This window comes from Coregonus lavaretus, assembly GCF_964263955.1.
Source record: "Coregonus lavaretus genome assembly, chromosome: 12".
Taxonomy (NCBI): domain Eukaryota; kingdom Metazoa; phylum Chordata; class Actinopteri; order Salmoniformes; family Salmonidae; genus Coregonus; species Coregonus lavaretus.
This window is the reverse complement of record NC_139999.1, coordinates 2,895,474-2,910,546: the sequence shown is the minus strand read 5'-3', so window position 1 is coordinate 2,910,546 and position 15,073 is coordinate 2,895,474. Positions and strand designations below refer to the sequence as shown.

General features: G+C 44.7%; 1 protein-coding gene across 1 annotated transcript in view; it reads right to left on the bottom strand.

Annotated features, from left to right (window-relative positions):
- LOC311138286 (plasma membrane calcium-transporting ATPase 2-like) overlaps positions 1–15,073 on the bottom strand; it is a gene marked incomplete at both ends in the record, with an annotated part of 135,727 nt that overhangs the window by 106,609 nt on the left and 14,045 nt on the right. The window contains 2 exons of the mRNA XM_084172967.1: positions 2,009–2,134; positions 5,273–5,530. Coding sequence (XP_084029093.1) covers positions 2,009–2,134; positions 5,273–5,530 — 384 coding nt within the window. The remainder of the gene's footprint in view (positions 1–2,008; positions 2,135–5,272; positions 5,531–15,073) is intronic.

The window sequence follows — 15,073 nt, the reverse complement described above, 5'->3', positions numbered from 1 at the left end:
CTTTGCAAGACTGTATTGCAAGTGCAAAGAAAAACTCCAAATAACGCATGTAGAGCAGAATTGGGCCAATACCCCCTCCTTATTCGAATAGAAAAAAGAGCCATCAAATTTTACAACCATCTAAAACCAAGTGACCTCAAAACATTCCATCACACAGCTCTAATATGTCAAGAGATGAAACAAGAGAAGAGTCCCCTCAGCCAGCTGGTTCTGAGGCTCAGTTCACTAACCAAAACCAACCTCATAGAGCCTCAGGACAGCACTCAGAAAATCTGGCCCAACCAAATCATCACAAAGCAAAAAGAAAAATATATCACCTATTGGAAAGACACCACAAAAAATCAAAGTAAACTTCAATGCTATTTGGCTCTAAACAGACAGTACATGGTGGCAGAATATCTGACCAATGTGACTGATAGAAAACTGAGAAAAACACTGACTAGGTACAGACTCAGTGAGCACAGTCTGGCTATAGAGACCGGTCGTCACAGGCAAACCTGGCTGCCCAGAGAGGACAGGCTGTGCTCACTCTTCCCCCGGGGAGAGGTAGAGACAGAGCTGCATTTCCTATTACACTGTGACAAATACTCAGACCTAAGAGAATCTTTCTTTCCCAAAATTATCATTCAGTACAAATAATTTGAAACTATAAAAGAGGAAGAACAAATCTAATATTTATTGGGTGAAAAGCCAAAATGTGCAATTTTGGCAGCCAAATATGTGTCCTCCTGCCACAACCTGAGGGAGAGAGAGAGAGAGAGAGAGAGAGAGAGAGAGAGAGAGAGAGAGAGAGAGAGAGAGAGAGAGAGAGAGAGAGAGAGAGAGAGAGAGAGAGAGAGAGAGAGAGAGAGAGAGAGAGAGAGTTACAGAGAGAGAGTTACAGAGAGAGAGTTACAGAGAGAGAGAGAGTGTTTAGTAGCAGGGTATAATATACAGGCCTGTCTGGTAGCATGGTATACTATACAGGCCTGTCTGGTAGCATGGTATACTATACAGGCCTGTCTGGTAGCATGGTATACTATACAGGCCTGTCTGGTAGCATGGTATACTATACAGGCCTGTCTGGTAGCATGGTATACTATACAGGCCTGTCTAGTAGCATGGTATACTATACAGGCCTGCCTGTAGCATGGTATACTATACAGGCCTGTCTAGTAGCATGGTATACTATACAGGCCTGTCTAGTAGCATGGTATACTATACAGGCCTGTCTGGTAGCATGGTATACTATACAGGCCTGTCTGTTAGCATGGTATACTATACAGGCCTGTCTAGTAGCATGGTATACTATACAGGCCTGTCTAGTAGCATGGTATACTATACAGGCCTGTCTGGTAGCATGGTATACTATACAGGCCTGTCTGGTAGCATGGTATACTATACAGGCCTGTCTAGTAGCATGGTATACTATACAGGCCTGTCTGGTAGCATGGTATACTATACAGGCCTGTCTAGTAGCATGGTATACTATACAGGCCTGTCTAGTAGCATGGTATACTATACAGGCCTGTCTGGTAGCATGGTATACTATACAGGCCTGTCTAGTAGCATGGTATACTATACAGGCCTGTCTGGTAGCATGGTATACTATACAGGCCTGCCTGTAGCATGGTATACTATACAGGCCTGTCTAGTAGCATGGTATACTATACAGGCCTGTCTAGTAGCATGGTATACTATACAGGCCTGTCTGGTAGCATGGTATACTATACAGGCCTGTCTGGTAGCATGGTATACTATACAGGCCTGTCTGGTAGCATGGTATACTATACAGGCCTGTCTGGTAGCATGGTATACTATACAGGCCTGTCTAGTAGCATGGTATACTATACAGGCCTGTCTAGTAGCATGGTATACTATACAGGCCTGTCTAGTAGCATGGTATACTATACAGGCCTTTTTTAACCAATGTCTTGGCACTATTCATCCGTTTATGGACAACCCAGAACAGGTACAATACGTGCCTGGGTGCAGTGCGTGCTTGTGTGTGTGCGTGTGTGTCACTGACCAGACAGTAGCATAGGATCCTTGTCGGCTTCTTTCTTGACGTGATCAGACTCTCCTGTTAGTGAACTCTCATCTATCTTCAGATCGTTGCCCTGTATCAACACTCCATCCGCTGGAAGCAGGTCACCTGAAACACAACAGATACTGTTTTATAACCTACAAGTTGCTTACACGTTTTTTCCACTTTTCTCCAAACGTCAAATTTTGAGGTGTTTTTGACAAAATGTCAAATATCGCAGTTGCCAAAATGTGGGCCAATCACTGGGATTGAAGACGTGACCCCCAGAGCCGGAGTTTGCGAATTACGTCCATCTGCCACCCCGTCCAAAACCCAACCCTACTGGAAGGAAATAGCGCTCACCGTTGCTCCTAGTGGCTGCATCCTGTATTCAGGCACACAGATCCCTCATGAGTTAAAGGCACACAGAAACAACTGTGGTTAAGTTAAGGCATTCATTCCGACTGGGTTAAGGGTTAAGGTTTGGGATAAGAAAACAACTCTAGGGTTAATTTCAGGCATTATTCCGATTGGTTAACAATTCAGGCATTCATTCCAATTGGTTAAGTTACGGACAAAGGTATGGGATAGGGTTAATTAACTTCATGCATTCATTCCGATTGGTTAAGTTAAGGATTAAGGTTTGGGATAGGGTTAATTCACTTCAGGCATTCATTCCAATTGGTTAAGGATTAAGGGTTGGAATAGTGTTCATTAGCTGGGTCAGAACAGGGAAGCACGGCTGGCCCTGAAATGTACACGAAGAGCTAACATTAATAATATGCATGTCAATCTCTCATGGCTCAAAGTGTTATTTGTCACATACACGTGTTTAGCAGATGTTATTGCGGGTGTAGCGAAATGCTTGTGCTTCTAGCTCCGACAGTGCAGTAATATCTATTCACAATTTCACAACATATACCCAATACACACAAATCTAGTAAGGAATGGAATTTAAGAATATATACATATATGGACAAGCAATGACAGAGCGGCATGGACTAAGATACAGTAGAATAGTGTATGACATGTTAAATGCACCAAGCTGTCTGTTTAAACTACTGGCACACTAAGACACCCATGCATACCTCACAAGACATGCCACCAGAGGTCTCTTCACTGTCCCCAAGTCCAGAACAGACTATGGGAGGCGCACAGTACTACATAGAGCCATGACTACAAGGAACTCTATTCCACATCAAGTAACTGATGCAAGCAGTTTTAAAAAACTGGTAAAAATACACCTTATGGAACAGCGGGGACTGTGAAGAGACACACACAGGTACAGACAAACACAGGTACAGACACACACATACGCACACAAACGCTAGCACACGCACGTACATTAAATTAACTTTGTATGGTGGTATTATACATTTTGTATTGTAGATATGTAGTGGTGTAATAATGTTATATGATGTACTGCAGGGTTCTTCAATTCCGGTCCTGGAGGGCCGAAACACTTCTGTTTTTTATTTCTACCTGGTAGTTAATTACACTCACCTGGTGTCCCAGGTCTGAATTAGCCCCTGATTAGAAGGAGAGGATGAAAAACAGAGGTGTTTTCGGCCCTCCAGGATTGAAGTACCCTGATGTACTGTTTTATCTTTTGTTTTGTGTGTGATGTAAGTGCCTTAACCCCAGGAAGAGTAGCTGCTGCCTTGGCAGGAACTAATGGGGATCCATAATAAACCCCAGGAAGAGTAGCTGCTGCCTTGGCAGGAACTAATGGGGATCCTTAATAAACCCCAGGAAGAGTAGCTGCTGCCTTGGCAGGAACTAATGGGGATCCATAATAAACCCCAGGAAGAGTAGCTTCTGCCTTGGCAGGAACTAATGGGGATCCTTAATAAACCCCAGGAAGAGTAGCTGCTGCCTTAGCAGGAACTAATAGGGATCCATAATAAACCCCAGGAAGAGTAACTGCTGCCTTGGCAGGAACTAATGAGGATCCTTAATAAACCCCAGGAAGAGTAGCTGCTGCCTTGGCAGGAACTAATGGGGATCCTTAATAAACCCCAGGAAGAGTAGCTGCTGCCTTGGCAGGAACTAATGGGGATCCATAATAAACCCCAGGAAGAGTAGCTGCTGCCTTGGCAGGAACTAATGGGGATCCATAATAAACCCCAGGAAGAGTAGCTGCTGCCTTGGCAGGAACTAATGGGGATCCATAATAAACCCCAGAAAGAGTAGCTGCTGCCTTGGCAGGAACTAATGGGGATCCATAATAAACCCCAGGAAGAGTAGCTGCTGCCTTGGCAGGAACTAATGGGGATCCATAATAAACCCCAGGAAGAGTAGCTGCTGCCTTGGCAGGAACTAATGGGGATCCATAATAAACCCCAGGAAGAGTAGCTGCTGCCTTGGCAGGAACTAATGGGGCTCCATAATAAACCCCAGGAAGAGTAGCTGCTGCCTTGGCAGGAACTAATGGGGATCCATAATAAACCCCAGGAAGAGTAGCTGCTGCCTTGGCAGGAACTAACGGGGATCCATAATAAACCCCAGGAAGAGTAGCTGCTGCCTTGGCAGGAACTAACGGGGATCCATAATAAACCCCAGGAAGAGTAGCTGCTGCCTTGGCAGGAACTAATGGGGATCCATAATAAACCCCAGGAAGAGTAGCTGCTGCCTTGGCAGGAACTAATGGGGATCCATCATAAAATACAAACACAAAACTTCAGGCATGAATTCTGATTGGTTAAATTAAGGATTAAGGTCTGGGATGGGGATAAAACAGGAAGTTTAGCCATCAAGACTCGCCTTGCTAACTCACAGATGGCGCAGTGGTCTGAAGGAGTCTGCATGCTTCCAGACGAACTTTGGAAGAGTTTGTGCATTTATTATGACAACATTCTGTGACGTTTTAGTTCATTTTGGACTTCAGTAAATTTATTTTGGGCAGTTTGGGCACAAAGCATTTTTTCTCGAGGCAAGCCGCAGTCGGTGCGGTAGTCTACACCCTTTCGTCAGTGATTGGTCAACAGTAGGTATTCTTCAATTAAGTCTTGGTTGTGATGACCAGTTTACAGAGGATTATAGAGGGCAGTGATGTATCCTATAAGGATCACTGGTGGCAAATCTGATGGCTGAATGGTAAAGAACAACTAGCCGCTCGAGAGGACCCTTACCTCGAGAGCATCCACCCTTATTCTTCTTACCGAACCACATGACCTTTGTTATTAGGAGGTGTTCAGAACAAGGTTAAGGGCAGAGAAAGCTTATTGGACATGGTTAGGTTAGTTGTCTATGGGTAACAACACGTACCATACTTGATTTGTGCGATGTCCCCGACCACGATGTCAGCCACGGGGAGCTGGATGACCTGAGCGCCTCTAACCACCTGGAACTTCTGCTCCTGCTCGATGCGGCTCTGCAGCCCTCTGAACTGCTTCTCCTTGCTCCAGTCGTTGAAGGCTGTCACCAGCACAACACACACTACAGACAGTAAGATGGCTGCTCCCTCTATCCAGCCGGCCTCAGCCTCACCCTCGTCCTCCGCACCCGCCGCCGCTGTCCCACAGGCTGAGAGAGAGAGAGAGAGGGAGGGAGGGGTTATATAGAGGTGATATGTAGACACGCATGCACGCATATACACAAACACACACATCTGGAAATATGCATTCTGCTCTTCTATTATACAGCATTGTGTTCTACTACACAGCGTTGTGTTCTACTACACAGCATTGTGTTCTACTACACAGCATTGTGTTCTACTACACAGCATTGTGTTCTACTACACAGCATTGTGTTCTACTATATAGTATTGTGTTCTACTACACAGCATTGTGTTCTACTACACAGCATTGTGTTCTACTACACAGCATTGTGTTCTACTATACATCATTGTGTTCTACTATATAGTATTGTGTTCTACTATATAGTATTGTGTTCTACTACACAGCATTGTGTTCTACTATACAGCATTGTGTTCTACTATATAGTATTGTGTTCTACTATATAGTATTGTGTTCTACTACACAGCATTGTGTTCTACTATACATCATTGTGTTCTACTATATAGTATTGTGTTCTACTATATAGTATTGTGTTCTACTATACATCATTGTGTTCTACTAAACACAGGAGAGACAGTAAAGCACTAACTCTCTGGGATTACCAGTAATATAAAACACTAAGTTACTTCACTACTAATGTAAAGCCACATCAACCAGAGAAACGTTTCCCCAGCAGTGTCTCTGCACAGCAGGCGAAGCACCATCACTGCTTAGCAAACAGAAACACACAGGGAATACACTTTAATTAACAGTCTAAAAGTGAAGTGACTCCAGGTAATGAGCAGGATTCTGTAGGATCCCAGATTCACTCACACAGACAACGTCTGCCTCAATGTAACCAGATGTTAATATGTGTATAGTGAAGTGATCACGCTGAAACGGAGCAGCAATATTTGGTTCTGTTTGCAGACACTCTATAAAGGATCCTCCACAAGGGAGTTTTTATTCCCAGCACCACAGAGAAAAGTTTAATAAAAAACAACTGTCTATTTGGTAATAGACAACTACGGTACAATGGAGGTGCCCCAGTAAACCGGGATCATTCCCAGAACATTAGCTAAGATTCCCATTAAGTTTTAGTTTGGGTTTTATCTAACATTAGGATTATAACATCCCCAAAACATTTGCAGAATGTTTTTGATAACGAAATGATTTAAAAGGTCCAATGAAGCCATTTTTTAAAATATCAATATCAAATTATTTCTGGGTAACGATTAAGTACATTAAAAAAATGTGCAATAGCAAAGAGCAAAATCATCAAATCAAATCAAATTTTATTGGTCACATGCGCCGAATACAACAGGTGCAGACATTACAGTGAAATGCTTACTTACAGCCCTTAACCAACAGTGCATTTATTTTAAACAAAAAAAAGTAAGAATAAAACAACAACAAAAAAAGTGTTGAGAAAAAAAGAGCAGAAGTAAAAATAAAGTGACAGTAGGGAGGCTATATATACAATAGAATAAAGTGACAGTAGGGAGGCTATATATACAGGGGGGTACCGTTGCATAGTCAATGTGCGGGGGCACCGGCTAGTTGAGGTAGTTGAGGTAATATGTACATGTGGGTAGAGTTAAAGTGACTATGCATAAATACTTAACAGAGTAGCAGCAGCGTAAAAAGTATGGGGTGGGGGGGCAGTGCAAATAGTCCGGGTAGCCATGATTAGCTGTTCAGGAGTCTTATGGCTTGGGGGTAGAAGCTGTTGAGAAGTCTTTTGGACCTAGACTTGGCACTCCGGTACCGCTTGCCGTGCGGTAGCAGAGAGAACAGTCTATGACTAGGGTGACTGGAGTCTTTGACAATTTTGAGGGCCTTCCTCTGACACCGCCTGGTATAGAGGTCCTGGATGGCAGGGAGCTTTGCCCCTGTGATGTACTGGGCCGTACGCACTACCCTCTGTAGTGCCTTGCGGTCAGAGGCCAAGCAGTTGCCATACCAGGCGGTGATGCAACCAGTCAGGATGCTCTCGATGGTGCAGCTGTAGAATTTTTTGAGGATCTGAGGACCCATGCCAAATCTTTTTAGTCTCCTGAGGGGGAATAGGCTTTGTCGTGCCCTCTTCACGACTGTCTTGGTGTGTTTGGACCATGATAGTTCGTTGGTGATGTGGACACCAAGGAACTTGAAGCTCTCAACCTGTTCCACTACAGCCCCGTCGATGAGAATGGGGGCGTGCTCAGTCCTCTTTTTTTTCCTGTAGTCCACAATCATCTCCTTTGTCTTGGTCACGTTGAGGGAGAGGTTGTTGTCCTGGCACCACACGGCCAGATCTCTGACCTCCTCCCTATAGGCTGTCTCATCGTTGTCGGTGATCAGGCCTACCACTGTTGTGTCGTCGGCAAACTTAATGATGGTGTTGGAGTCGTGCCTGGCCATGCAGTCATGGGTGAACAGAGAGTACAGGAGGGGACTGAGCACGCACCCCTGAGGGGCCCCCGTGTTGAGGATCAGTGTGGCAGATGTGTTGTTACCTACCCTTACCACCTGGGGGCGGCCCGTCAGGAAGTCCAGGATCCAGTTGCAGAGGGAGGTGTTTAGTCCCAGGATCCTTAGCTTAGTGATGAGCTTTGAGGGCACTATGGTGTTGAATGCTGAGCTGTAGTCAATGAATAGCATTCTCACGTAGGTGTTCCTCTTGTCCAGGTGGGAAAGGGCAGTGTGGAGTGCGATAGAGATTGCATCATCTGTGGATCTGTTGGGGCGGTATGCAAATTGGAGTGGGTCTAGGGTTTCTGGGATTATGCTGTTGATGTGAGCCATGACCAGTCTTTCAAAGCACTTCATGGCTACAGACGTCAGTGCCACGGGTCGGTAGTCATTTAGGCAGGTTATCTTAGAGTTCTTGGGCACGGGGACTATGGTGGTCTGCTTGAAACATGTTGGTATTACAGACTCAGTCAGGGACATGTTGAAGCCATTTTTTAAAATATCAATATCAAATTATTTCTGGGTAACGATTAAGTACATTAAAAAAATGTGCAATAGCAAAGAGCAAAATCATCAAATAGAGTGTTACATGTTCACATGAAATGAAGAGGATAGGAACATTTTAATAACTCAGGAATTGTGTTCTGTGTCCTGATTGACCATAATAGAATGAAAAAGAACCTGCAAGGCCATAGCTGGTATCGCAGAGGGTCAATTATCTGGCTGTAAATCTGAAGATTGCAGGTTCAATCCCACAATATATATATTTTTTTTTTGTCATTTAGCAGACGCTCTTATCCAGAGCAATTAGGGTTAAGTGCCTTGCTCAAGGGCACGTCAACAGATTTTTTTCACAAAGTCGGCTCGGGGATTAGAACCAGCGACCTTTCGGTTACTGGCACAACACTCTTAACCACTAAGCTACCTGCCGCCATCTATTAACCACTAAGCTATTCTTTAACCATCTTTCTTTTTTTTTTTTTTACTGTGAAATTGAGGCTCAGATATACTCTACTAAAAAACAAGATATCTTTATTTCACTCAGATGCATAAATCGAGTCAGAAATGCAGAATTTAGACTAATTGTAAAATTATTAACATTATGCGAAAGTTTAGTGTTCAAAATTTTTTTAAACACACACGGTATAATTCCTTGGATACCTTGTGAATATGGGCCCAGAAGCAGGCAGCATATAAAGAGGATGGGTGAAGTGATGGTGAATAACCCAGTTACAAGTATATCCCTGGGTTAGTTATGTCTAAAATAATTAAAAAGGAAGCATGGAATTCCTGACTGACCATACTGCAATGGCTATATACCGAAAACATAAGTTGTAAGCGATCTTCCCTGGTGGCGCAGAGAATAAAATATCCGTTTTGGGAACCAAACATTGCAGGTTCAAGCCCCACATGTGAAGACAGTCAACATATAATGTGTAAAAAAAGACGGTTATATATATATATATGATTAAATGCTGTTCAAATGTCCAGTGATTAAAACATTAAAATGCCATGTGTCTCCATGTCACCTACAATACTACTGCAGCTTGCTGTTGGCTGGGCTCTCTGCTTGTGCCATCAATCCACTGCACCTTATCCAGAGCACTGCGTTCTGCCTGGTTGTCACCCTCCTCCACTGGCTTCCAGTCAAAGCTTGCGTCCACTACAAGACCATGGTGCTTACCTACGGAGCAGCAAGAGGAACTGCCCGTCCCGTCCCTTCCTTCAGGTTATGCTCAACCCCTACACCTGAGCACTCTGTTTCGGTTTCTTGGCCCTCCCACCCTTACGGACAGGCAGCTCCTGCTCAGCCCAGTCCAAGCTTCTCTCTGTCCTGGCACCCCAATGGTTTTAAGTAATACTAACCTTTTAGTGTTATTCACCAAGTAATTTCTCGTGGACAGATGCACGTAACATAAAATGGTTGTAGAATCTGTCGACAGACTGTGGGATGTGACGACTAATGAGGAACTTTGATTCGGTGTGCTGATTTTTAATCACTGATCATTTGGAAAAATCCCAATTTTGTAGGTGCTTCCATTTTTTGAATTTTGGAAGGGGAGAGGACATTTGTACCATAGGCTTGCCGGAAACTGGCTGAGAGTTTCCTTTCAGAGGGGTGGAGACTGGCTGAGAGTTTCCTTTTGGAGGAGTGGAGACTGGCTGAGAGTTTCCTTTTGGAGGAGTGGAGACTGGCTGAGAGTTTCCTTTTGGAGGAGTGGAGACTGGCTGAGAGTTTCCTTTTGGAGGAGTGGAGACTGGCTGAGAGTTTCCTTTTGGAGGAGTGGAGACTGGCTGAGAGTTTCCTTTTGGAGGAGTGGAGACTGGCTGAGAGTTTCCTTTTGGAGGAGTGGAGACTGGCTGAGAGTTTCCTTTTGGAGGAGTGGAGACTTCACTAGTCTCGTTAGTATATTTTTTAGCACGTCTCCCCGTAGAACATAACTGAACATCTGACTCATAAGAACATAGAAGATCAGTTGCACATGAGGGGATACTTCAGAACAACTACAGTACAGCACTGTGAATGAATGCGTCCTTAATGGCACAGCCTATAGCTGACATCTCTACTTGATTAGACACTTTGTTCTAAGCTGTGATGTTCTAATAGAATGCAGATTGTTTGTCCTTGGTGCTGAACTGCCAGACACGGCTGCTGTACGTTTTAGAGCTGTACACTCCAGCCTTAGAGGAGAGCCTGGACACACACACACACACACACACACACACACACGCGCACGCACGCACGCACACGCGCGCACACACACACCCACACGTGCACGCACGCACGCACGCACACGCGCACACACACGCACGCACGCACACACGCGCACGCGCGCACGCACGCACGCACGCACGCACACACACACACACACACACACACACACACACACACACACACACACACACACACACACACACACACACGCATACACGCACACACGCACACACGCACACGCGCACACGCGCACACACACACACACACACACACACACACAGTCTTGTATAACTAACCTTGTGGGGGCACAAAATTCATTCCCATTCAAAATCCTATTTTCCCTAACCCTATTCCGGGAACTTTTTAATAAATTCCCTGGTTGTCCCAAAATCCCAGTTGGAATATTCCTGGAGTAGGCAGGAAATGCACTGGTGGGCACCTTTCATATACTTTTTGTTTTGTTTTAGGGGGTAGATCAGCTTTAATATTGCAGATAGATTGTAACTTCCATCAATGTAATTTTCTGCAATCCCCCATATGTTTTTTTTCTTCTCGCAAATACATATACAGTGGGGAGAACAAGTATTTGATACACTGCCGATTTTGCAGGTTTTCCTACTTACAAAGCATGTAGAGGTCTGTAATTTTTATCATAGGTACACTTCAACTGTGAGAGACGGAATCTAAAACAAAAATCCAGAAAATCACATTGTATGATTTTTAAGTAATTAGTTTGCATTTTATTGCATGACATAAGTATTTGATCACCTACCAACCAGTAAGAATTCCATCTCTCACAGACCTGTTTGTTTTTCTTTAAGAAGCCCTCCTGTTCTCCACTCATTACCTGTATTAACTGCACCTGTTTGAACTTGTTACCTGTATAAAAGACACCTGTCCACACACTCAATCAAACAGACTCCAACCTCTCCACAATGGCCAAGACCAGAGAGCTGTGTAAGGACATCAGGGATAAAATTGTAGACCTGCACAAGGCTGGGATGGGCTACAGGACAATAGGCAAGCAGCTTGGTGAGAAGGCAACAACTGTTGGCGCAATTATTAGAAAATGGAAGAACTTCAAGATGACAGTCAATCACCCTCAGTCTGGGGCTCCATGCAAGATCTCACCTCGTGGGGCATCAATGATCATGAGGAAGGTGAGGGATCAGCCCAGAACTACACAGCAGGACCTCGTCAAGGCCCGTCTGAAGTTTGCCAATGACCATCTGGATGATCCAGAGGAGGAATGGGAGAAGGTCATGTGGTCTGATGAGACGAAAATATACGTTTTTGGTCTAAACTCCACTCGCCGTGTTTGGAGGAAGAAGAAGGATGAGTACAACCCCAAGAACACCATCCCAACCGTGAAGCATGGAGGTGGAAACATCATTCTTTGGGGATGCTTTTCTGCAAAGGGGACAGGATGACTGCACCATATTGAGGGGAGGATGGATGGGGCCATGTATGTTGGCCAACAACCCCCTTCCCTCAGTAAGAGTATTGAAGATGGGTCGTGGCTGGGTCTTCCAGCTTGACAACGACCCGAAACACACAGCCAGGGCAACTAAGGAGTGGCTCCGTAAGAAGCATCTCAAGGTCCTGGAGTGGCCTAGCCAGTCTCCAGACCTGAACCCAATAGAAAATCTTTGGAGGGAGCTGAAAGTCCGTATTGCCCAGCGACAGCCCTGAAACCTGAAGGATCTGGAGAAGGTCTGTATGGAGGAGTGGGCCAAAATCCCTGCTGCAGTGTGTGCAAACCTGGTCAAGACCTACAGGAAACGTATGCTCTAAAAGGTGTCTTTTATACTGATAACAAGGTCAAACAGGTGACATTAATACAGGTAACGAGTGGAGGACAGAGGAGCCTCTTAAAGAAGAAGTTACAGGTCTGTGAGAACCAGAAATCTTGCTTGTTTGTAGGTGACCAAATACTTATTTTCCACCATAATTTGCAAATAAATTCATAAAAAATCCTACAATGTGATTTTCTGGATTTTTTTTCCTAATTTTGTCTGTCATAGTTGACATGTACCTATGATGAAAATTACAGGCCTCTCTCATCTTTTTAAGTGGGAGAACTTGCACAATTGGTGGCTGACTAAATACTTTTTTTCCCCACTGTACGCTGCTGCTACTGTCTATTATATATCCTGTTGCCTAGTCATTTTACCCCCACCTATAAGTACATAGCTACCTCCAGGGTTTTTTCTGGATCTAAAAGGGGTGGTGGGCGTAGCAGGGGGCACGGTCGGCCCGTCGTCGTGGTTGAATTTTAGATAATATTTTAGAGGCCCCCAATCTCGGCGGTGTAGAGACATTTTTGCATTTTTAAGCCAATTTCTTGCAATCGTACACATTTTTTCATGTAGTTCAGATCATTTTTTTTAGCTCATAATCTGTGATTCTACATATTCTACCATGGAGCTGAGAAAATACTCAAAAACCAAAAACAACAGTTACATTTCTCATGTTATGTCGGACAAAATCAGTTATAAATTCCTCTGTCCTAGTTAAAAACAAGTTATCATCCAATAGGCTTTGATTAAATTTCCAATATCCACGTGGAAATTCAGTAAGAGTAAGCTATGTTGTGTAAATCAAATGATACAAACCCCCCAAAAAATCAATTTCAATTCCAGGTTGTAAGGCAACAAAATAGGAAAAATACCAAGGGGGGTGAATACTTTCGCAAGCCACTGTATATGCCAATTATATGATCCGACCGCATTATGTCCCTTATCAACACTTTTTAAACTTTTGGTGCCAAGGAGAATGACATAAGAAAGAAGTCAAGAAGACTACCTTGATTGAGTCTCCGCCATGTATATCTCACTAGATCAGGATATTTAAGCCTCCATATATCTACTAGTTCTAATGTATCCATGACATTCACAATTTCCTTAAGAGCATGAGGGGGATTGTTTATAGTGTGATTTCCGTTACGGTCCATTGAGCTATTTAAAACGGTATTATAATCTCCCACCATAATAATAGAGTCTTGAATTGCTTGCAGGGTTGATGATTTATTATATACACTGCTCAAAAAAATAAAGGGAACACTAAAATAACACATCCTAGATCTGAATGAATGAAATAATCTTATTAAATACTTTTTTCTTTACATAGTTGAATGTGCTGACAACAAAATCACACAAAAATTATCAATGGAAATCAAATGTATCAACCCATGGAGGTCTGGATTTGGAGTCACCCTCAAAATTAAAGTGGAAAACCACACTACAGGCTGATCCAACTTTGATGTAATGTCCTTAAAACAAGTCAAAATTAGGCTCAGTAGTGTGTGTGGCCTCCACGTGCCTGTATGACCTCCCTACAATGCCTGGGCATGCTCCTGATGAGGTGGCGGATGGTCTCCTGAGGGATCTCCTCTCAGACCTGGACTAAAGCATCCGCCAACTCCTGGACAGTCTGTGGTGCAACGTGGCGTTGGTGGATGGAGCGAGACATGATGTCCCAGATGTGCTCAATTGGATTCAGGTCTGGGGAACGGGCGGGCCAGGCCATAGCATCAATGCCTTCCTCTTGCAGGAACTGCTGACACACTCCAGCCACATGAGTTCTAGCATTGTCTTGCATTAGGAGGAACACAGGGCCAACCGCACCAGCATATGGTCTCACAAGGGGTCTGAGGATCTCATCTCGGTACCTAATGGCAGTCAGGCTACCTCTGGCGAGCACATGGAGGGCTGTGCGGCCCCCCAAAGAAATGCCACCCCACACCATGACTGACCCACCGCCAAACCGGTCATGCTGGAGGATGTTGCAGGCAGCAGAACGTTCTCCACGGCGTCTCCAGACTCTGTCACGTCTGTCACATGTGCTCAGTGTGAACCTGCTTTCATCTGTGAAGAGCACAGGGCGCCAGTGGCGAATTTGCCAATCTTGGTGTTCTCTGGCAAATGCCAAACGTCCTGCACGGTGTTGGGCTGTAAGCACAACCCCCACCTGTGGACGTTGGGCCCTCATACCACCCTCATGGAGTCTGTTTCTGACCATTTGAGTAGACACATGCACATTTGTGGCCTGCTGGAGGTCATTTTGCAGGGCTCTGGCAGTGCTCCTCCTGCTCCTCCTTGCACAAAAGCGGAGGTAGCGGTCCTGCTGCTGGGTTGTTGCCCTCCTACGGCCTCCTCCACGTCTCCTGATGTTCTGGCCTGTCTCCTGGTAGCGCCTCCATGCTCTGGACACTACGCTGACAGACACAGCAAACCTTCTTGCCACAGCTCGCATTGATGTGCCATCCTGGATGAGCTGCACTACCTTAGCCACTTGTGTGGGTTGTAGACTCCGTCTCATGCTACCACTAGAGTGAAAGCACCGCCAGCATTCAAAAGTGACCAAAACATCAGCCAGGAAGCATAGGAACTGAGAAGTGGT